Source organism: Vulpes lagopus, chromosome 10 (assembly GCF_018345385.1).
Source record: "Vulpes lagopus strain Blue_001 chromosome 10, ASM1834538v1, whole genome shotgun sequence".
In the NCBI taxonomy this organism is placed as follows: domain Eukaryota; kingdom Metazoa; phylum Chordata; class Mammalia; order Carnivora; family Canidae; genus Vulpes; species Vulpes lagopus.
This window is the reverse complement of record NC_054833.1, coordinates 47,640,135-47,663,587: the sequence shown is the minus strand read 5'-3', so window position 1 is coordinate 47,663,587 and position 23,453 is coordinate 47,640,135. Positions and strand designations below refer to the sequence as shown.

The 23,453-nt window shown below is 40.7% G+C and overlaps 2 protein-coding genes across 2 annotated transcripts in view; one reads left to right on the top strand and one right to left on the bottom strand.

Annotated features, from left to right (window-relative positions):
- The window catches only part of PPP2R1B (protein phosphatase 2 scaffold subunit Abeta), a 70,950-nt gene that overhangs the window by 7,223 nt on the left and 40,274 nt on the right, over window positions 1-23,453 (bottom strand). The gene's annotated exons all lie outside the window — the stretch shown is intronic.
- The window catches only part of SIK2 (salt inducible kinase 2), a 129,103-nt gene that overhangs the window by 93,595 nt on the left and 12,055 nt on the right, over window positions 1-23,453 (top strand). Inside the window, exons 5-10 of the mRNA XM_041770390.1 lie at window positions 3,857-3,981; window positions 4,484-4,607; window positions 5,997-6,217; window positions 7,764-7,916; window positions 15,524-15,688; window positions 23,113-23,341. Coding sequence (XP_041626324.1) covers window positions 3,857-3,981; window positions 4,484-4,607; window positions 5,997-6,217; window positions 7,764-7,916; window positions 15,524-15,688; window positions 23,113-23,341 — 1,017 coding nt within the window. The remainder of the gene's footprint in view (window positions 1-3,856; window positions 3,982-4,483; window positions 4,608-5,996; window positions 6,218-7,763; window positions 7,917-15,523; window positions 15,689-23,112; window positions 23,342-23,453) is intronic.

Below are 23,453 nucleotides of genomic sequence, written 5' to 3'. Positions count from 1 at the left end.
CCGCACTCTTAAATGCGTTAAGCAGAAAGCTGCAGATTGTGAATGAAGCAAATTAGCTAGGTTCCTGTGAAGAAATAAAAGAGCTTTTATTTTAAAGTGCCTTCCCATTGCCACTTCTTAAACCTGGCAATTATTAACTTGCTCAAAAATAGCTGCATATCACAGTGCTGGGGAAGGACATAAAGCTGGTGGCTAACAGGGAGGGCTCAGTAGTTACACTTGGTTTCTATTCCAGTTCTTTAGTCTTTACCAAGATACTTAACTTTCTACTCTCATTTTCTCCTAAAGTAAGGATACCTCATAGGGTTATTAAGGAGAAATCCTCTTTGTAGAACTTAGTTCAGGTTCTGGCACAAAGTAAGCACTTATGAAAGAGAAGATGACCACATAGTCATTGAGCAAGCCTTTATTGAATAGCTGCTGTCTACAACTGCATGCTAAGTGCTGGGAGTACAGATATGTATTATTTCTCCCTTCCCTGCTCTACTCAGAAGAAATTTAATCTGATGGGGAAAATAGATAAGTAAAACAATAAGAATTACTCTTCTCCTATTGAGTAGCTTACTCAATACATTTCAGTAGCATGCCTAAAGCATTATATAGTATATACTTACAAGTGTATTGTCTACATGTATCCATTCATTGTAACTTACACACACTCAAAATAACTTGATAAAGTTTAGATATTATCTCCACTTTGCAAATGAAGAAACCAAAACTTTAAGAAGTAATTTGCCCAAGATCACACAGCTAAATGGACAACACAGGATCTGATCCTAATCTACCTGACTCCAAAGTCTCCTTAGTCCATACCTCATATGATTACAAGTGCAATGTTTAAATGCTTTAACAAGATTATAGAAGATATCTGGGGTGCCTGGGTGGCTCAGTCAGTAACCATCTGACTCTTGATCTCCACTCAGGTCTTGATCTCATGGTCGTGAGTTCAAGCCCCATGCCAGACTCCACACTAGGTATAGAACCTACTTTAAAATAATAATAATAATAATAATAATAATAATAATAATAATACATCTGCATATATGCTACTATAATAGCTTGAGTGAACCTAATTGTCTTTTGGTATTTCTTTTAATGTTGCTACTAGCTCAAGTTTTATTTTCTTCAGTTCCCTACAGGAAACAGAAATAAACATCTGCTTAGTACCACTCTCCTTAATAAGTTAACAGATGCTTTCTTTGTCCTAGATATATAAGGCCACAGTTGAGACTGGGCTACCATAGGCACAGCTGTGCTTTCCTAGCTCTTGCTCTCTTCTTGCCTACGAGATGTACCAGTAAGAGAACCTCAGTAGTAAGGAGGCCAGGCCACCAGGCCCCATCACTCCTCTGAGATGACACTTTCCACCAGAGTCCAGGGAAGGCCAAATTGAAGTAGTTCTATAATGGCTCTTGAGATAGTAAAACTTTACAATGCTATTTGAAGGTATCCTCAACTTACATGAGCTAAAACTCATCCTGTGATTATGGTTAAAGTACAGCAATTATTGGACCTATTTCAGGATCTCCAAATACACATCCTAGAGCTTCTGGTGTTTCTTTATGTGAGTGAAATTAACATTTTCCTCTTCAACTGTTATTTGAACATGTAGTTCTTGACTCATTTGAGGGTATAGTTTTTCTAGAAAATTAGAAACGTGCATCAATAAGGACATATGGGCTATGATGTCATATGAGTGGTTAGTCATAGAGGTGTACTTGAAAAGACAAGACCTCTCTGACGGTCCTTTTGGAAAGCAGAGTGTAGGACTGAACTGTGGTCCCATTATGGAGGGAGAGGTCCCCATTATCTCCTATTCCTGAGTGCCAGGGTCAGAGCACAGTGTTGTTCCCCAGGTCTAGATGGTACCAAGGCTCTTCCCCACATACACCTTCATTTGTCTTCTGAGGCCTCAGGGTTCTCTGCACTTTTCTGCCCTTCTTGTATACTTTCTCAGAACCTTTCTCTCTGAAAGGTGGTAGTGGATAGTGACAGCTTCACAGAGGGAGAAGGGAGCTGACACTTGACATCTGCTCCAGGCACTTTACATGTTTTAATCTCATTTAATCCTCATAGTAGCCTTTTTGGGTAGGTGGACTATCACTACATTTATGATATAGAAATTTAGGTTTGGGGAGTTAAATAATCTACTTGAAGCTAGAAAAGTGGGAAAACTGGAAATCTGCTCTAATTCACCCTACCTTAAGGGATTTTACTCTCCCATGAGGCTGTGGTGTTGGAGATTGTGACTGTTTTTACTGTCACTACAGCTTGCCAGTTTGTATGTCAGTGAGCAAAGAGAACACTCCACCTATCGTATACTATGTGCTGCATCTCAGGTAAACAGAGTATGGGTTTATGTTAACTTACCGATCCTCACAACAACTTGCTGACTACAGATTTATTATTTCAACTTTATAGAATGGGGAAACCACAGCTTACGGTAACTGATACAAAGTCATACAGCCAGTGAGTCTGGCACTTGCGATTCAATCCAGTCCTCTTAGGACACTTTTTATTTTATTTTTTAAAGACTTATTTATTCTAAAGAGATACCACATAAGTGGATGGGAGGAAGCGGGAGAGAGAGAGGGAAGAGAGAAGGAGAGAGAATCTCAGGCAGACCCCTCACTGAGCCCTGAGCCCTGCTCGGGGCCTGATCCCAGGATTCTGAGATCATGACCTGAGCCAAAACCAAGAGTCAGGCGCTCAACCAACTGAACCACCCAGGTGCCCCTTAGGACACCTTTTAAAGCTCACTATCCATGTAGCACCTTATACTAGCTGGGAGTAGAGCCAGTTTCCATCACTAAGTTCTGTCAGAAGTGTTACAAAATAAGACAGTATTCCTATAACTTATAAAATGATAGGAATTTGTTTCCTCATAAGAATATGAGACTATGTGAAGGCTTTGCAAAAGGACACAAACCAACATTTATACCAAACTCGCTGAAATTTGTCTTCTGTAATTTTCATGCATACTGAAGGTATCTGAGTGCAGTGTTTCCAGAGCGCCTACTGTATATCAAAGCTGTAGATTCAGTATGTCATAAAAGGAAGACCATTATCTGTTTTGAGGTATAATGCCACTACACTCCATAAATGAGTGGAGTAATACTAGTGATGGGTGGCTTGTGGCTGGTGGGCCAGAGAGCCATGTTAATGAGCTATCCAAATGTAGGTCTGCCTAAATCAGAATGTGTAGGCCAACACTTAGAGAATTATTACCTAAGAAAATACTGTACTGTTTCCTTAAAAGGTTATATATCTTGCTACTCCAGGTAATGGCTGCAAAAACAGCTAGTCACTCAGTTGTGTTTAGGTAGATATCTTAAAATTGTACTCCTTTGTTTCTTTCCTTACAGTCTATAAAAGATAAAGAGCTCCTGGGACACCTGGCTGGCTTAGTTGGTAGAGGATGTGACTCTTGATCTTGGGGTCATGAGTTCAGACCCCATGTTGGGCAGAGAGCTTACTGAAAAAATTTTTTTTTAATTTAAAAAAAAGGATGAAGAGCTCTTAATCATGGAGTAATTGAAATTCTAAGATTTTCAAATTCAAGTTGGTTGTCTATACCAATGGATTTTTCTTTCAGCCTTAAAAATACATGATCTAAAGTCTTTTTCCAATCTCTCATTCTCTTTGAGAAGAAAACTTGATTTATTTATACATTCATTTAACAAATATTTACTGGATACTTGATATTTTCTAGTCCTTGTGCTCAGTGCTAAGGACACAGCACAAGATAGACAGCATAGTAGTGCCATTATTGATCAGCATATTGTAAAATTTATTACAAAAAATTCAGTATAGTTGAGAGTATAGACAAAAGTAACATTTATTTCCATCCCAATAGATTTCGGTTTTGGAAATTTCTTTAAAAGTGGTGAACTGCTGGCAACATGGTGTGGCAGCCCCCCTTATGCAGCCCCAGAAGTCTTTGAAGGGCAGCAGTATGAAGGACCACAGCTGGATATTTGGGTATTTCTTTGCTTTGCTGTGTTAAATGCATCTATAATGGTAATGATTGGTACTTTGGCCCATCTTTGAAGCACTTGGTACATAGGTACTAATACATAGGTAGTAGTTCATACTTTCCCTGTTCACTGGACTGTAATTAGAGTATTTGGAATTAGGTTCTAGGAAAGAACTTCTAGGGACAGATGTTATTCCTTTAATATTGGCAATAATGTAAAGTTAAGTAGTAATCAAAATGATTAAATTCTGATCCTTGAGTATAATATCCTTATTATAGGATATTATAGGATATTTTATTGTAGTATTGTAGTATTTGGTTTTTTGGTTTTGGGGTTTTTTTGTTGTTGTTGTTTTTGGTTTTTTTTTTTTTCAAATTCTGGGAAAATAGTAAATCCAAACAGGAATTTTTTAGCCACATGATTTTAAGGGCCATGGGGTTGTTTAGGAAAACAAAGAGTGTTTAAAGCCCTCAGTGGAAAAGTGACTGCACCGGTTTCTTCTCTAGAGCATGGGAGTTGTTCTTTACGTCCTTGTCTGTGGAGCTCTGCCTTTTGATGGACCGACTCTTCCAATTTTGAGGCAGAGAGTTTTAGAGGGAAGATTCCGGATTCCGTATTTCATGTCAGAAGGTAATAAGCCTGTTTGTCTTATCCTTGTGCTTTTTTTTTTTTTTTTAATTTTTTTTTTTTATCCTTGTGCTTTACAGAATTTGTGCTCCGAATGAAATGCCTCAGGAAAGGCTTCCCTTGTGCTAAGAGTTTGGATGCCAAACAAAGTGACTGAGTCACTTTAAAAGCTATAGAAATAAGCAGCCCCCTCCATGTAGGTGAGAGAAGCTGTAGCCTTCCTACTTGTAACTGAAAACGGAAAGTTTTCCAGGTTAAGAACGCCAAGTCTTCACATGTACTCTGGGTCTCTAAATGTCCCCAGATTATTTTAGACTTAGAGAAGCATTTTGTAGATAGATTCACAACCATTTTACTCTAAGTATGAAATAGATTTTCCCCTATCCTTTGGTGAGAAGTTGCAAAAGTAAATTTTTTAATTGAATTAACGATTGGTGAAGCTGTGGATTAAGATGCATTGCCCTGACCCCTGCCCATATTGGGTTAGCTTGTCACGTACAACCAGCTGGCTTGTTGCTCAGCTACATTTACTCCTTGGGTTTTTCCTTAACTCTTTCATTCCTAGTGATGGTAGAAATAAAGCTCTAGTAGTCAGGAGCATAGACCTTGGAGCGAGGCTGCCTGGGTTAACCGAGTCCACCACCTCCTGGTGGTCTGACCTGGACGAGTTCTGTCACCTCTCTGTGTGTCCGTGCCTTGGTCTACAAAATGGAATTAACAGTGGTTCCTGGAAAGAGCACTGTGAAGATTGATGGATGTCATCTGTGTAAGGCACCGTGCATGGTGCCCAGCACATAGCAGAGGTTTCTGAGGCTAGCCTGTGCGAGGTGGTAGAGAGCATGGAGCAGCTCCAAGAGTAAGTGGGTGCCCAAGTCACAGCAGCACAGTTTTTGTAACATAACCAGAAGTAACTAGTGCTTCCTGTGTGTGTTTCCAGCTGCACTGATGAGAGAAGAGCAGCCATCCACTGGAGAGCTCTTGCCTCACTCATGCAGCCTTCATTATATCAGTCTCAGAAGTGACTGAGGATCCAGTTATGTGCTCGTTCTAGGGAGAAGGCTTGCTTTTGTCTTCACCAGAATCTAAGTCTTTGTCTAGATCTTTTCATTGAGAAATTCAATAGAAGTTTCATTTAGCACAAAATTGGGCAGATCTGCACCCTCCTGATTTTCTTAAGTATTCATTCACAATGATGGTTACTTTTGTGTCAGCATTCACCATGTGAATCTGACAAATACAACTGGCTTTCATGTGTTCATTTATTTACCTTCTGCTTTCCAGTGGGCACTGTGGAGGATACAAAGATCAGTGCCATTGTGCAAAGTCACATGAGTCAAGCCAGTACCCTGAAGTGCAAGGTACATGACTTTTGTAACATTGTGTTTTCCATAGATTGTGAGCACCTTATTCGAAGGATGTTGGTCCTAGATCCGTCCAAACGGCTAACTATAGCTCAAATCAAGGAGCATAAATGGATGCTCATAGAAGTTCCTGTACAGAGACCTGTTCTCTATCCACAAGGGCAAGAAAATGAGCCATCCATTGGGGAATTTAATGAACAGGTTCTGCGATTGATGCACAGCCTTGGAATAGATCAGCAAAAAACCATTGAGGTAAGGTGATCAGAGATTTGACTGAAGATATTTTAGGATTCTTTTGTGCTTAGTAACTTGAAAGTTTGTGCTCATACCCATCATCCTGGGTCTTTCAGCATGGCCACCCCCGAGCACCCACTGTTCAGTTTTCCCTGGGGATTATAGTCACATCTATTCCATGTTTGCTTTTTTTATTCAGTATATAAATTCCCCCCTTTGCCCCATCTGCCAAAAAATTTAAGAGGTGGAGTTTATATAGGATTGGGAAAAAACAAAGATGGAAACTTAAATACAAAGTAGAAAATTTCTTCTAGAATGAGGCATGAAGTTTTATGCAGGTCATAAGCTAGTTGGTATGGAATATAAATGTACAGCTAGGGAATGAGGCCAAGGGCTGAACAGGAAACAAGAAGAGCAGGCACCGGGTTTAGGAAAGCCATTGCAGTTTAGGCTCTGAGCTAGGGAAGCTGAGAAGGCAGAAACAGGTGGATTCCAGATTTGGCAGTACTCTGGGTCATAGACCTGAGGGGGCCATAAGCCTGGAAAATTCCTCCTCAGTTTTATCTCTCTCCTTTAGTAGTTAGCATATTCATAGGAGAAACACATTTTCATTACCTCCACCACAGTAAAAAGCATACAGTGCTCTTACAGAGGAAGCATATCAAAAAAGAATACAAAATGACTCTTGTGAACTTAAAAGTGCTCCAGACCATGCTGCCAAGAGTGAATCCAGACCAGCTCTCTTGCTCTGCTCGTCACGCACTCAGTGGTGTGTTTCTGTTCTCAGCCACGAAGCAGATCTAGAACGGCAGCTGTGAGGGCAGCCCAACAGACCTGTGATTTCTGCCACCAGGGTTCTGCATCTAAGCTGCCCTGCACAGCACCATGCAGATGGTCAGGTGGAATTAGAAGCCGGAGAGCAGTTGTTTCCCCATTTTGCTAGAGTCCTGGAAAAGCTGGCCAGTGAGGGATGTGAAAAATTGGGAAGCAACTTTATTTTCAAGGCTTCACGAGGGTGGGACTGCAAAAACAAGAGGAAAAAATTACCTAAGAACGGAGACTCAGTGTCTCTCGATCCAGCCTCCAAATGTTACTCTCCAGCCCAAAATAATCACCAGAAATTTCCCCAAAGACTTTAATCATTCATTTCAGAGTTTGCAGTAGTTTGGACTTGTGTTGAAGTTATGGAATTCAAGCCCCTGGGCCAGGTTGTAACCGACCTGACACTGCAGTCACAGCAAAGAGATGGGACCATGTGACAGCACTGGGGACTTGCTACATGAGACAACGGTGGCATTTTCTCTGAATGCAGAAAAACAAGTGGGGCCTGTTCATGTGAAAGGGCCAGTCACTTACAGGCATCGCCCTTTATGTAATCAGTACTGGAGACTCGGAACTCTCTGTCTTTCATTCGGAATTCTGGAACAGCTTTCATTTTAGACGCACTTTGTTCATTGCTCTACCTTTAAGAACACAGGATTTCTTCCCTCCTTTTCCAGAAAGATGTAGATCATTGGACTGGTTTTTATGCTTCTCTGCCCTTAGCACTTGTTTTCTCTTTCAGTCTTTGCAGAACAAGAGCTATAACCACTTTGCTGCCATTTATTACTTGTTGGTGGAGCGCCTGAAATCACATCGGAGCAGTTTTCCTGTGGAGCAGAGACTCGATGCCCGCCAGCGGCGGCCTAGCACCGTGGCTGAACAAACAGTTGCCAAGGTAACGCCACATTAGCCAGTGGTCTTATCTTGCAGGTGCCTGTTCACATGTTTGACACATTTTTCATCTTGTAGTATAACAAAGGGTTGTACTCATCCTTGGTTGATCTCATCCTTGACATTCAGCTCTTCTATAAAGTTTCTGCCCCTCACTTCCTATATTCTATGATGTATCTTAGCATCTTCCTATTTCTAAGGATTAATTTTATTTCAAGCAGGTTTTTTTCTTTAAGAGGCTTCTCATTTTTTAATCATTGACTTATGGTGAGAATGTCACTAGCCTATACATTTGATTCCATTTAACAACTTCTTATTGCAGATTTACCATGTGCAAGCTTCTATTATTAGGCACGATAGAGCATAGGATATATAAAACCTGGGCATGGCCCTCAGAGACATGACAGTATAAAAGCAAAGTAAGACATCATCATAAATAACCATCACTCAAAAGAAAGAGAAATCCAGGAAAAGAACCAAGGGCACAGGCAGCATGACACATCTGCCTGGGAAAGGCTTAATGGGAGAGTGGGCATTTGTGATAGATTTCAGACCTGTGAGGATGTGTAGGCCTTTGCCAGGGAGAGGCAGTAGTTGAAGGTACTGCATGTAGATAGCACAGGCGCTCACATGTGCTAGGGTAGGGAACTGAACAGAAGCTCAGAGGGAAGTGAAAAAGTTGGGGTGGTAAGTTGAAACCATGATGGAAGGGCTTCGAATGCCAAGGGAAAGAATTTACTTAAAAATCAGGGAATAATGAGGAATGACTGGAGGTATAAGCAGGAGAGTGATAAAATCATATTAGCTTTCAGCTAATTCATCTGAGACATAAGGAAGGGTAAATTGACCAGGGAGGAGAACTTTGGGGAGAGCAGGGAGGAGTTGAAAAATACTGAACACTTGAACTAAAACAGTGCTGGTAGGAGCAGAATGGAGGAGATGAGTACAGGACCATCTTAGGCGGACTCTGGATGGACTCAGCGGTGGTTAAAGCAGGCACTCTGAAGCAAACCCCAGATTCTGCCCTTTTCCTGCCTCCTTGCCTTCAAAAAGTTACTTAAGGTCTTTCTGTGCCTCAGTTTCCCAAACTACAGAATGGGGAATATTATAGAATTTTCTGATGTTTGAATTAGTTGATAATTGTGCAGCACTTAGAACGTGCTTTATAAATGTTGATTATATAAAGTAATAAGTAAATCTTGGGGAGGAAGGGACAGCAGTGACTTGGAGATGACTCTGTTCTCTAGCTTGAGGCTGGGAGAATAAGTATGGCACTGACTTGGTTGCTTGAAACGAAGAATAGATCTGGATCCCAGCACAGAGGCTAAGGCTAAAGAGAGTTGGGAAATCATCTGTATAGAGGTTGAGAAGAAGCTTGGTTCATTCCTACCATCTATTAGGATTTCCATCTTCTTCGGTGAGTGCTTACTTTGTTCAAAGGGCAGGTAAGAGCAGAAGAGTTCTAACTTTGTATTTCTTATTCGGCAGTTTTACAGAATTTATAGGATTTAACATAATTTTGCATTGGCTTCTACAAAATATGTGGAGGCGGGGACCAAAAAAATTAACATCTTCTTGATTTTAGTAGGCAAATAGTGACTATTGATACTAATGTGAGTAATACATGGATAAATTTCCAGATATTTGGATTAGAGTAACTCTGAGCAGTTGGAATCCTTCAAAGTTTCCAAGTTGAATGATACTGCTTTCAAGAGAGGAAGGGGATAAAATGAGAATTCCTAAATTGGGGTAGTAAAAATGAGATATAGTGGTGTATCCTTCCCTCCCAAGTCTCTTTATTCTTGTTCACAGTACATAAACGAAGGCATGGGGTTACGCAAATGATCGACACTGGAAACATGCGAATTATTATTGCACATGATTGCTTTTCTTATCTAAGCTTGAAGCAGATTCCCTAAGAGAGCTCAAATTATGTTTAATTTGGCTGAGAGTTCAGATGTATAACATGGCTTCTTATGTTTGATAATGTTTTTTATTACCAAGCACCACATGAATTCATTTTACACATTGACCCAAGTTGTCATAGAAAGCTACAGACCAGGACTGAAAAATGTATCTAATTCAAGTAGAAGTCTTCAGTGTTCCCTCACAGACTTGGGCGTTCTGGATGCTAAGCAACAGGCACCAGAGCTGAAGAAGATGCTTCCTTGCCTATGAGATTTCACATTCTCATGTTTTGTTGAACTTGTTAAAAAATAGATTTCTCTGCACTTAAGGTTTTAGTAGAGCTTTAATCCTTTGTTCTACTCTTGGTTTAAAGAAGTGGCAAATCACTTCTTAGTTGGTATAGCAATAGGAAATTGGGGAAGCAACATGATCCCATGCAAAGATCACACGAGCTATGGAATGAATCACACAGACCTTGGGTTCCATACCAAGCTGAGTGACCCCGCAAGTCAGCCTCTCTGAGCTTCAGTGTCCTTAAATATAAAACAGAAATAGCAATACCTACTTCATGAGTTTGCCTCAAAGATAAAATTAAGTAACTTATACCAGCAGCTCAGTTCAGTAGATAGAGCACTTCTGTGCCAGGCTCGGTCCCTGCCCTGTGGCTTTAGAGGTACGAAATAGTCCCTGCCCCTAAAGAACTTCTGGCATAGTTATAAAGTATCCATTATTACTATTTAGAAAACAATAAGAGTCCTATCTCAGAATGATTTAGAGTATTTATATTTGCTATAATACTATGCAAGAAATGTTACATCTAGTTAACTACAGGCAACTGTTTAGAAGAAATACGTGTAGTGCCTTCTCTCGTGAATCCTACTAGTCCTTCCATTCCACGTTTCTATCAACTGTAAGTAGACAGGAGTGAAACATTCATCCAATTTCTTCTTTAATCACTGATTAAAGTTGCCCTCCACAGCTGTAAGGAAAAGCATCATACATTTGGCCGCAGGGTAGCACAGACTGCAGAGGCTTAAACCACAAAAGGTTATTTTCTCACAGTTCTGGAGGCTGGAAGGCCAAGGTGCCAGCAGGATTGACTTCTGGTGAGAACTCTCAGCTGCCTGCTCAGTGTCCCCTCACACAGCTTTTCCTCTGCATGTACAGAGAGAGAGATCTCTGGTGTCTCACCCACATCTTAGAGGGACACTAGTCCTGTCAGATTGGGAGCCCACACCCTTAGGACCTCATCTAGCCTTAATTACCTCCTGAAAGGCTCTTTATCCAGATACAGTTGTACTGGGGGTTAGGGCTTTAACATACAGAGAGGCGGCAAGGGGACATACAATTTTGTTCATAACCAGCATATTCCTGTTGGAGCAGTAAAGATTTTCCCATAGGAGAAAACACTACTTTTGTTTTAATGGTTATTCTGAAAAGCACAAATTCAGAAGAAGGGATTTGATATAATAAATATATGATCTAAAAAGTCATTACAAGCTGGCTCAGTCAGTTAAGCATCTGCCTTTGGCTCAGGTTATGATCTCAGGGTCCTGGGACCAAGTCCTGAAATAGGCTCCCAGCTCAGCAGGGAGTCTGCTTCTCCCCTCCTACACACACACTCCTCTGGTGCCCTCTCACTCTATCTCTCTCTCTCTCTCTCTCTCTCTCTCTCTCAAATAAATAAAATATTTTTAAAAAATAAAAAGTCATTACAATTAATTGGATATGAGCATCGTCTTTTGCCACCTTGAAGAAACTGGTAATGTCCACTTCCTTGGGATAGTAATCATCCATCTGCGTATTATAATAACATATTCTTTAGGCATGCCATTTGAATATTTTCACCCTACCTGAAAGACTTCTTTAATCCCTTCAGTGATTGTAAGAATCCTAAGAAGAATCCTTAAAACTACTATCTTATTTCCTATGAAGTGGTTGTCACAATAAAATGTGACCACCTCATCTCTCCATACCAAGTTCACAGTGAGTTGTTGCTGTAGTCCAGGTTGGACGTGAAATTTGTCAGGGAAAATGTGTTACGCTTGGTCTGGCATAGCATGATCCTGCCATTTAAGAAGTCACAGCTAATAAGAGGCAGAGACTGAAAAGAAACAGCACACTCTAGTTATCATGTTAGTATCTCATTTCCAGTGCAATATCTTTATTTTTTAATAATAAATGTATTTTTTGGTGTTCAGTTTGCCAACATACAGAATAACACCCAGTGCTCATCCCATCAAGTGCCCCCCTCAGTGCCCGTCACCCAGTCACCCCCACCCCCCGCCCTCCTCCCCTTCCACCACCCCTAGTTCGTTTCCCAGAGTTAGGAGTCTTTATGTTCTGTCTCCCTTTCTGATATTTCCTACCCATTTCTTCTCCCTTCCTTTATATTCCCTTTCACTATTATTTATATTCCCCAAATGAATGAGACCATGTAATGTTTGTTCTTCTCAGATTGACTTATTTCACTCAGCATAATACCCTCCAGTTCCATCCACGTTGAAGCAAATGGTGGGTATTTGTCATTTCTAATGGCTGAGTAATATTCCATTGTATACATCAACCACATCTTCTTTATCCATTCATCTTTCGATGGACACCGAGGCTCCTTCCACAGTTTGGCTATTGTGGACATTGCTGCTAGAAACATCGGGGTGCAGGTGTCCTGGCGTTTCATTGCATCTGAATCTTTGGGGTAAATCCCCAACAGTGCAATTGCTGGGTCGTGGGGCAGGTCTATTTTTAACTCTTTGAGGAACCTCCACACAGTTTTCCAGAGTGGCTGCACCAGTTCACATTCCCACCAACAGTGTAAGAGGGTTCCCTTTTCTCCGCATCCTCTCCAACATTTGTTGTTTCCTGCCTTGTTAATTTTCCCCATTCTCACTGGTGTGAGGTGGTATCTCATTGTGGTTTTGATTTGTATTTCCCTGATGGCAAGTGATGCGGAGCATTTTCTCATGTGCGTGTTGGGCATGTCTATGTCTTCCTCTGTGATATTTCTGTTCATGTCTTTTGCCCATTTCATGATTGGATTGTTTGTTTCTTTGGTGTTGAGTTTAATAAGTTCTTTATAGATCTTGGAAACTAGCCCTTTATCTGATACGTCATTAGTGCAATATCTTTAAATAATGCTTTGCCCTAATAAATTATTTCCCACATAAGGAGCAGCCTTATAAATTTAGGAACCAGAAATTAAAGTTCATCTTTATCCTTTGACTGAAAAGTTGGTGATAAGGGTAAGAAGAATGCATGAAATATACTTTATTAGGAAGTTTACATTTTACGTTGTGACATGAGGACTTAAAATTAATTTAAATGACTAATGCTTGAAAGAAAGAAAAAGTTGTTTAGCTTCAAAAATATAAGCATGAGGAATGATAAGCTGTTTGTTGAATAAGCTATTTGTAAGAAAAGGTGTTGGGCAGCCCCAGTGGCTTAGCAGTTTAGCGCCGCCTTCAGCCCAGGGTGTGATCCTGGAGACCCGGGATCGAGTCCCACGTCCAGCTCCCTGCATGGAGCCGGCTTCTCCCTCTGCCTGTGTTTCTGCCTCTCTCTCTCTTTCTGTCTCTCATGAATAATTTTTTTTAAAAAATCTAAAAAAAAAAGAAAAGAAAAGTAAAACTGTTTATCTTGCTCAGGATCATTCACAATGTACTTATTTTTCTTTTGTTTTTGCCATCCACATAATGCCAACACTTGGCTATTGCTACTTTATTCATTATCTCACGCAGCATATCTAATGATGTTAATGTTGGAACGTACCAAACATAAAGTATATTGTAAATATGTTCAAAGTATATTCAAATATACCCATCGTCGAAAACCATCAACCTAAAATCTTAATGAAGAACCATTAGATAATATCTGAGAACAGAACTATACATTTGCAGACTGATCCCTGTATTGAATCCGTGTGATCTTTTCATGACTTCAGAAGGAAGAAGGGCAGAATTAACATTAGTGAGTGAAGGACCTTACATGTTACCTTTTACAGTCCTGACTTCACTGTGAAATAGACGTAACCTTCTCTAGGTAAAGAAAAGAGGATTCAGAGAAGGTAGGTGCCCTGATTAAGTTCACACCGTCTGTGAGGGAGGGAGCCAGGAATCACACCTAAGTCTCTAAAGGAGAGAAGCTAAAAATCATACCAATATTGTTCCTTTTTGTTTGTTTGAATTTAAAACTCACCACCATTCTCTGTCCCTTCAAGTGAGTATAACAGAGAAAAAATAGGCCATTCCTCGCCTTTTAGACATTAGTATGTTCCCTCAGATGTTTGGCAGCATCTGTTATGTTCAAAAGGCATCTAATAAATTATACTGCCAGTTTTGAAGAGATGGAAGGAGGGAAGGATTATCCAGTAGTTTCATCTTTAAGGTTAATCCTTGCCCCCCAAAAGTGTCAAGTCCTTGTCAGTTGTCCTAAAGAAAGATTCTCTGTTATATGATTTTTTTATTATATTTTTAAAGATTTACTTATTTGAGAGAGAGAGAGAGAGAACAGGAGTGGAAGGAGGGGCAGAGGCAGAGGGGATGCAGACTCTCCACTGACTGCACAGCCTGACTTCGGGCTCGATCCCAGGACCCAGAGATCATGACCTGAGCCGAAACCGAGTCAGATGCTCAACCAACTGAGCCACCAAGGTGCCCCTGTATGATCTTTTAAGAGTTCGTAATGCTTATTTACTTAGCATTCTTAAAAACGAGACATGAAAATGGGCTAAAAACCATCTGGAGCTTTCTACAGTAGGTTGACTTAAGAAACACAAGTTGCTCAGCAGTAAGCATCTCTCTTTCCACTGGGCCAACAGGCTGTGTTCAGGCTCGACACCTCTTTGGAAGGAAGACGCCCCGTCACCTCCAAGTAGCTACTGCTTCTCTTGTCTTCCTCTGCACACATACCCTTGTCAAGAAGTACACACCATCTCACCCCACCAGAAGAACAAAGTGCAGTGCACTTTGTGTTCTGGGTAGGAGTGTGTGTGTCTGTGTGTGTGTGTGTGTGTCTATGTCTGTGTACCCCCTGGTTCAGTTCTGAGCTCCTAGATACAGGAACTTTTCTATTCCTTGTATCTTTCCATGGTGACCTATTTAAGGATATAGACAATATATGTTGAATTAAAAACCAAAGCATTGAGTGAAATAGTCCATCGGAAAAGGACAAACATTACATGGTCTCATTCATTTGGGGAATATAAAAATTAGTGAAAGGGAATAAAGGGAAAGGAGAGAAAATTAGTGAAAATATCAGTGAGGGTGACAAAACATGAGAGACACCTAACTGGGAAATGAACAAGGGGTAGTGGAAGGGGAGGTGGGCGGGGGGTTGGGGTGACTGGGTGATGGGCACTGAGGGGGCATTGGCGGGATGAGCACTGGGTGTTATGCTAAATGTTGGCAAATTGAACTCCAGTAAAAAAAATTAAAAATTAAATTAAAAATTTAAAAAACCAGAGAATTCTTACAAAGAGAGACCAGCTTTCTTGTCTGTGACAGGCATCTCACTGTGGAATAGGAATGACACAGACACTGCTTCACATCAGTACCTATACCATATACATATTTTGTCACATTTTTTCTGGGTTCCAATAACTATTTATTCTTTAATTGTACCAGAACAAGTTATTTTATTCCAACAATTTTGAGTATTTGCATAGAAAGTATTACTGTTCTCAAATTGTTCTTGCTGTATTTTCAGGCTCAAACTGTGGGGCTCCCCGTGACCATGCATTCACCGAACGTGCGGCTGATGCGATCTGCCCTCCTCCCACAGGCGTCCAATATGGAGGCCTTTTCATTCCCGGCATCCAGCTGCCAGGCAGAAGCAGCATTTATGGAAGAAGAGTGTGTCGACACACCAAAGGTACAGACATGTTTGAAAGACTGTGAGTTGCAGGTTGGCTGGGCCCTCACTTTGATCCACATGTGTTGTACTTCGGCTTTGCTGACCTTTGTCATTTCCTCAAGTCACTCAGAAGTGTTGTTTTTGTGCAGAAGACTTGAAAAAAATATCCGGGCTACATTTGGCTCTCATCGTCATCTTATCATAATGGCTGTCGTGTGACTTGTCAGACCTTATACATACTTTACAAAATTTTTCTTTCCCCTCCCTCAACCAGTTCCTTCCCTCTTCATGTTTCTAGATCCCTCATAGGTGTGGGATTACAAAAAAATTGTAATTCTGAAAACAGAAATCTAATTTTTGTCCTGAGTCGGGCTTTGTTATTATTGCCTCTTTTCTGCACATGTGCTGCAGATAAAAAGTGACAGGCCATCTTTTTTTGTTCAGTGGGGTTCTTTGTCCAGTTTGAGTATACATAAAGGAGGTTATTTTTGTGTACTGCATGAGGTTGGCTTTTAATACATAGAAGATGACAGCTTCTCATTTAAGGGATACTTATTAACTTCTAATCCATGTTTTATATACTTAGCATCAAGTGGTGTCCAGAAGCTTGTATCAATGGGCAGACTTTAGAATGTGTTCAGGATAGATTCCATTCTTCACTAGCTGTGTGAACTTGGGCAAGGTAACTGCTTTGAACCGCCGTGTTCTGTAAAATAAGAACACCCAACTCTGTGAGACTCTTGGGAGGATTAATTGAGATAATGTGTGTGAGGTTCTGGACATACTGTAAACACTCATTATTGGTTTCCTGTCTTTTTAGCTGCTTTGGGTAATAAAAGTATAACTCAGACATGAATTCTGCCTCCAGATTTATAGTTTACCAGAGGAGACATGATGGGTAACTAAAGACAATGTGCCAGGTGTTGGATAAACTGATAAGATATAATCAGTCCCTTAAAGAGATATAAATCAAAGTGCTACAAGTCTGGATAGAGGCAGGGGAAGTTGCTTTTAGCTGATTTCATCAGGAAAATCTAGGTTACCTGTCAGAGCTGGGGATTGAGAGGTGGGCAAAATAGGGGTGGATAGCATCTTGGTGGAGGGAAAGCCTGAGCAAGCAAACACCAGAGAAGCTTAGGTCCACCTTCCTAAGAACAATAACTCAGTGTGTGTATGCGGGAAAGGGCAGATGAAGGGAAGTCGTATGAAGTAAAGATGAGAAGCTTGGCTTTGAATGGCAAGTCCAAGAATACAGGCTTTTTCTCTGGGCTCTGGTTTCACAGGAACTTCAGTGAAGAAATAAGTGAAGGAAGTGAAAGGTTTTGATCAAGGAAGCCCTCAAATCCACATTGTGCTTCAGAAATTATCCGGGAAGGTGGGGATAGGGATGGTGTAAGCTTAGAGCATGTGGAGAGCTGATTCAGAGGTTAGGTAATGTGTTTGGCTAAACTGTAGTCAAGGCAGCTTGAGGCCAGGCTGCACAAGCAGGTGTTGGGCTGAGTTGCTGACGGCGAAGAGTTAATGTCCATGTCCCTGAGGACATGGCCACTTCCTGTGGACAGTCTGTTTTTCTCTGCATGTGGTTGCCTATAGGATGTTCAGTAACCTCATCTACTTCAACATTCTCACCTAGAAATTTAGCTATAAATTGGAACAACATAATTCATTTATTTTTAAGATCTGATTCCCTTGAAACAATTAAAATGCATTCTGCTAAAAGCTTATCTGTGAGGGCATCAGGCCTGAAACACAGATTGGGCACTGTCTGCTGTATTATATAGGGCAAACTATTTTTAAAGCTTATGATTGTTACCGTAACTAGGAAACAGACAGGAAATGAATGATTTTATGAAAGATAAAGACAGTGGCTAGATGGTGTATTTGCATTTGTAGGAAGAGCAGTGCCATGCTGGAACTGGCCACCCACAATGGTTGTGCCATCCTGGCACTCAGCCAGGCCATAGACCTCCACTCATCCTACTTGTGGACCATTGCATTTATGTCAAGAAGAATGCTTGTCCCTCTTCCCTCCCTAGAACCTCCTTTTGGAGGTCAGTCAGTAAATGCACATGCACAGAGCTATCAGAGCTACCGCCCTGTTGTTCATACTGCTTCACACGCATTTACTAGGATACCTACTTTTTGTCTTCTAAAAGATGCTTCATAAATGAATGTGTTGTTTGTCCATTTCTACTCCCAGTTGTTGGCAGGTATTGTCCATCACAGAAATTTTACCTCTCCTTTTCTCCCAGAAGTCTTAAAACTATCAGTAAAATCTCTTAGGGAGTCTGCATTGAAACACTGGTTTGGGGTTCCTCTAAAAACTACCTTCTTTCTGAGACAGTCACCCAACTCTGAGCAGTAACTGAGACCACCAGGTGACAGACCATGTGGAGGGGAAGGTGTACAAACCCTAAAGGGGCAATCTTTCAAGGGTTTCTTTGAGAATAATCAGTTTCTAAAAATAGTCAGTTTTATTGAGAAATAACTGATATCACTGTATATAAGTTTTAGGTGTACAGTATGATGATTTGATTTACATATATCAAGAATTTACCACAGTAAGTTCAGCTAACATCCATCTTCTCATATAGATCCAATAAAAAGAAGAGAGAAAAAAAAGTAAAAAAAATTACCCTTCTAAAAAAAATTATCCTTCTGATGAGAACTCTTAGGATTTATTCTCTCAAAACTTCTCTTAAAGTAGCAGTATTAGCTGTAGTCATTGTTGTACATCCCATCTCTGGTAGTTATTTATCACTGGAAGTTTGTGATTTTGATTGCCTTCCTCCAATTTCCCTTCCCCCCACCCTCTGCCTGTGGTGACCACAGTTCTGGTCTCTGTTTCTATGAGCATGGTTTTGTTCTTCTGGTTTTTCCAATTCCACATCTAAGTGAGATCACACAGTCTTGGCTGCTGTGACTTATTTCACTTACCATAATGCCTTCAAGATCCTTCTATGTGTTGGAAATGGTAGGAAGTCCTTGGTTTTTCGTGGCTGAATAATATTCCATTATGTACAATATAGCACAACTTCTTTATCCATTCATCTATTTGGACACTTGGGTTGTTTCCACATCTTGGCTGTGATGAATAATGCTGTTAACACAGCAGTGCAGATACCTTTCCGAGCTAGTGTTTTCATTTCCTTTGGATGTAGGAATAATGAGTTTTGTGTACACACACACACACACACACACACATACATTTAGTCCCTTTTAACATTGTATTAGAAATTATAATGAAAGGATTTTCCAGGCTCCTTCATAGCTGGATAGCTAACCTGGGCAAATGCAAGTGTGCCAGGTATGTTTCCTCTTAAATAAGAGTAGGTCTGAGAAGAATATACTTCTGAGGCTTTATAAATGAGAGACAATTAACACTTTACTTTTGAATTTGAATTTTTAATTTATAATTGAAAAAAATAAAACCAATCAGAATCATACATAGAAAATTCAGAGAATTTCCATAATTCCATAATCCCACTACCCAAAGATAGGTATATTTTGGCATGTTTCCTTAGAGTATAGGTGAGTCGGTAAGTAAGTATAGGGTGGCTCAGTCAGTAGGTAGACTTATTAAAACAAAATTGTATTTTATTATATGTAATTTTGTTTTGACTAAATATAACATCAGGAGTATTTTTCCCCATCATAAAATCTGAAAGCTTAAGTTAACAACAGTCTAATAATATACTGTATTTATTTAATGGCTGTTTTTGAACATCAGGTACTTTAATTTTTTTTTGCATCCTTAAATGTGCTTCAAGTGAATGTCCTTGTGTCTAAATCTTTGACTAATACCTCTGATTAATTCCTTAGGATAAATTTCTAGAACTGGGATTACCCAGTTCTTTTTCACCTGGTTATCTGTTTAATTCTCAGTGATAAAAAAAAAAAAAAAAAAGTTTTAGAAGAAAATGGTATAGTTTTATTCTCCCACCTTTAAAATTTTTAGTTATAAAACATCATCTTTGGTCAGGAAATAATATGAGATATGGTATTTTAGTTAATCCTTCCTAAAAACCACTTTTACACATGAGAGAAATTGAGCTTTATGGAAGTTGAACAAGTTGCTGCTGAGTGGTGGAACTAAGGTTTGAGCCAGCACCTCCTCTGCACATGCCCAACTTGCCAGGCAGTGAGGATACAAATAAAATAAGACATATTGTCCAAGTTCATTGGCTAATACTGCACATTGATACGTTGCCCATCTGCACTGTCGCCATAACAAAACACCCAGGCTGGAGGTTAAGCAACAGAAGTGTATTTTCTCACAGTTCTGGAGGCTAGAAGTTGAAGATGAAGGTTCTGACCACTTTTATTTCTGGTGAAGACACTCTTCCTGGCTTTATTTTTTTTTTAATTTTTATTTATTTATGATAGTCACAGAGATAGAGAGAGAGAGAGAGAGAGAGAGAGGTAGAGACACAGGCAGAGGGAGAAGCAGGCTCCATGCCCCGGGAGCCCGATGTGGGATTCGATCCCGGGTCTCCAGGATCGCGCCCTGGGCCAAAGGCAGGCGCCAAACCGCTGCGTCACCCAGGGATCCCTCTTCCTGGCTTTAGAAGACCATTGTCTCTCTCCGTCCTCCTATGGCCTTGCCTCTTTGCTCCCTTGGGAAGGGAGAGCGTGTGAGCAGGAGCACACACGTACGCGCTTTCTGGTATCTTTTCTTATAAGGATGCTAGTGCTCCCAGGTCAGGACCCCATCCTTGTGATCCAAGTTTAACTATTCCTCCTTAGAGGCTGCATTTCCAGATACAGTCACCCTGGGGATTAGGGTTTTCATACATGAAGCAGGGGGTGGACATGGGAGTCGAGACACATATTCAATCCGTAACAGTCTATCAGTCTTTTGTGCTAGAATCTTGTATTTTGTGGTAGACCCAAGGGTGATAATCAACTAATGGCAGAGTTTTTCAGAGTTTGACTTTACATGTGTACTACCTATTGCAATGAGGTCTCTTACTAGATAGAAGTGATTGATTGAGGGGTGCCCAGGTGGCTCAGTCAGTTGTGCGGCTGACTCCTGATTTCTACTCAGATCCTGATCTCAGGGTCGTGAGATGGAGTCCCGTGTTGGGCTTCATGCTCACTGGGGAGTCTGCTTGGGGGTTCTCTCTCTTCCTCTCCCCACCTCCCCACCATGCTTATATTCTCTCTTTAAAAAAAAAAAAAAGTGATCAGTTGAGCTTTAAGGAAAGACAAAAACAGTGTATTAAAAAATGTCCATTTCACCTATTTATCTTGAAGTCCTGTAATTTACAGTCAGGCTAGATTATTTCCTAGAGCAAAAGATCTTATTTCTAGTAGCTTAGGTCACATAGGTAGATCAGCCCAATATTTGAGTCACAAAATCCTAGGGCTGAATTCGTTCTGTCCAGACCCTGGGTAAATCAGCAGGCAAGGGTGGCATGACTGTCACCTGTTTCTGGAAATGAACTTAGAGCTGAAGGTGTTCACATCTATTAATGATATATGAGTGCCCCCCCAATGCTGCTTTCTGATTTAATCATCATTAAACAGCATCTGAAAAACCAAAACCAGATCATTGTTTCCCACGATGAAATTGAATTCAGCAAACGTTTTTAAATGAGAAACATCATTCCTGTTGTAGTCTAGATACGGAGATAATTTGTAAACAGAGAATTTAAGAAAAGAATGTAAATTTAGGGGAACTGCAAGGTCTTTTAAGTGCTCCAGAAAAGATGACGGTTCTCTATTAAGAAAAAAAATAACCTGGTTATAAGGCTAAACTGTAAGAAATAACTGATAAAAGTTTAACAGGTTATAGAAAGTATGAAGATGTTTAGTAGATATTTACTCAATGCCAGTCTTTTCTCAGTTACTTTATTCATTTCTAAATCATCCTTGGCTATTCTTAGACAACTGTATTAGTAGATTGTTAAGGAACTTACATGTATAAATAGAAGTTCCCCAAGAGCCACTGTTTCCTACAGCTACTGAGTGTCCAAACAGGGAACACCTACTGAGGGAAGGGCCGAGGGGAGAATGAGAGTCACTGGCCGGATTTCAGAGTTTTTGTTTCTGGTGCCATGTGGAGAAGATTGGTCTTAGTGTAGGAAGAAAGCATTTCCCTCTGTTTCTTTTAAATGAGCACTTGTCACTTTAAAACCCTGTCATGCGTTAGCCACCTTATCCAAGTAGTGGCTACAGCCCCAGAACAGTTTTTATGGAATAGCTGTCCCCTCCCCCAAGCAAACAAAGCTCTGAGTCACCCACAGAGTCTCCCTCTCCAAATAAAGGGCCTTGCAGTGCCTTCAGAGTGGTTGCCATAAGAGGAAAGTTTTTCCTGTGTCTGGCACTGGGGTGTCCCACGTCACCTCTCACATACATGAGCGTCTCGTGCTTCCAAAGGAAACAGTGGCTCCAGGCAGTGTATCCCAGGTGAGAGCACCACTTAGAACGCCATGTCTTATGACTGGCTGGTCCTGAGCAGCGATTCCCAGGAGAAAATGGATGGATTTCCACAGGGGAATAGTTACGGTAATGAAGTAAATAATTGCCTCCTCGCTGGGGCTCTTACCAGCCAGGAAAACTCACAACCACAACTCCCCTTTGTCTGCTGGTTCTGCTTGCCATTAGGTGGTTTGTTTGGCAGCTGCAGAGGAGGGCAGAGTTCTCACTCGCTTGGGAGTTATGCTGAGTTCACCCTGTGGGATAGGAGCTGTAGGTATTGTGTGTATTGCTGGAGGAGAGAGAATTCAGTGCACTGGTGCTCATTAACCTCTGCTGGAATTTTGGGGCTGTGAGTCATTTGTTATTCTATAATGGAAGACTTTGGCTGTTTGCCATTTCAAATTTTTTTCACTCCTTTTTGCGGTATCAGTCTGTCTTTAAAGAATTCTTTTTTCCATTCCCCAGGCACTGAGAACCAATTAAAGACTAAATCAAATGGGCAGGTACTTAAATTATGAACATAAAAGTACGTCTAGAACCCTCCAGAATGTTTTGTGGTTGAGAATTAGAAGAATGCTAGTGAAAAAAAAAAAAAGAAGAAGAATGCTAGTGGCTACTCTTTTTTCTTAGCCATGCAGGTTTTTGTTTTTTTGTTTTTTATCTCATCCTCCCCCTCATCGTTTCCCTTATTTAAAAAAATAATAACTGGCAGGCCTCAAGCTAATATATCCCTATTCATCTGGAAACCACTAAAAAAATTGTTTATTGTAATAATGGTGACTCAGAGCAACATGAGAGGCAATGCCAGTTTGGGTCATAAAGGGCTTCTGTCTCTGAGAGCTGCAGTTGACTTGCCTTAACTTCTAATCTGCATGTTGTCATTAGTAACAAATATGTACATTTTTATTATTTTACTTAATTTCTAGTTTGCCACAAGTCTTGACATTTTTTCTTCTGTGGGTTTTCTTAACGTCTCAGCAGAGCAGCAACTGATAATTTCCTCTCACACTGACATTTAGGTAAATGGCTGTCTGCTGGACCCCGTGCCTCCTGTCCTAGTGAGGAAGGGGTGCCAGTCGTTGCCCAGCAACATGATGGAGACCTCCATCGATGAGGGGCTGGAGACAGAGGGAGAGGCTGAGGAAGACCCCAGCCAGGCCTTTGATGCGTTCCAGTCCACACGCAGTGGGCAGAGACGGCACACTCTGTCGGAAGTCACCAACCAGCTAGTCGTGGTGCCTGGTTCAGGTAGGATATCCAGTAAGCAGTGGATTGAGTCTTCACAACACACACTCCTGCTCCAGTCTCCAAGAAATAGTCATGACACTACTTTTTAGAGTGCCACCTGCTTGTTATTCCC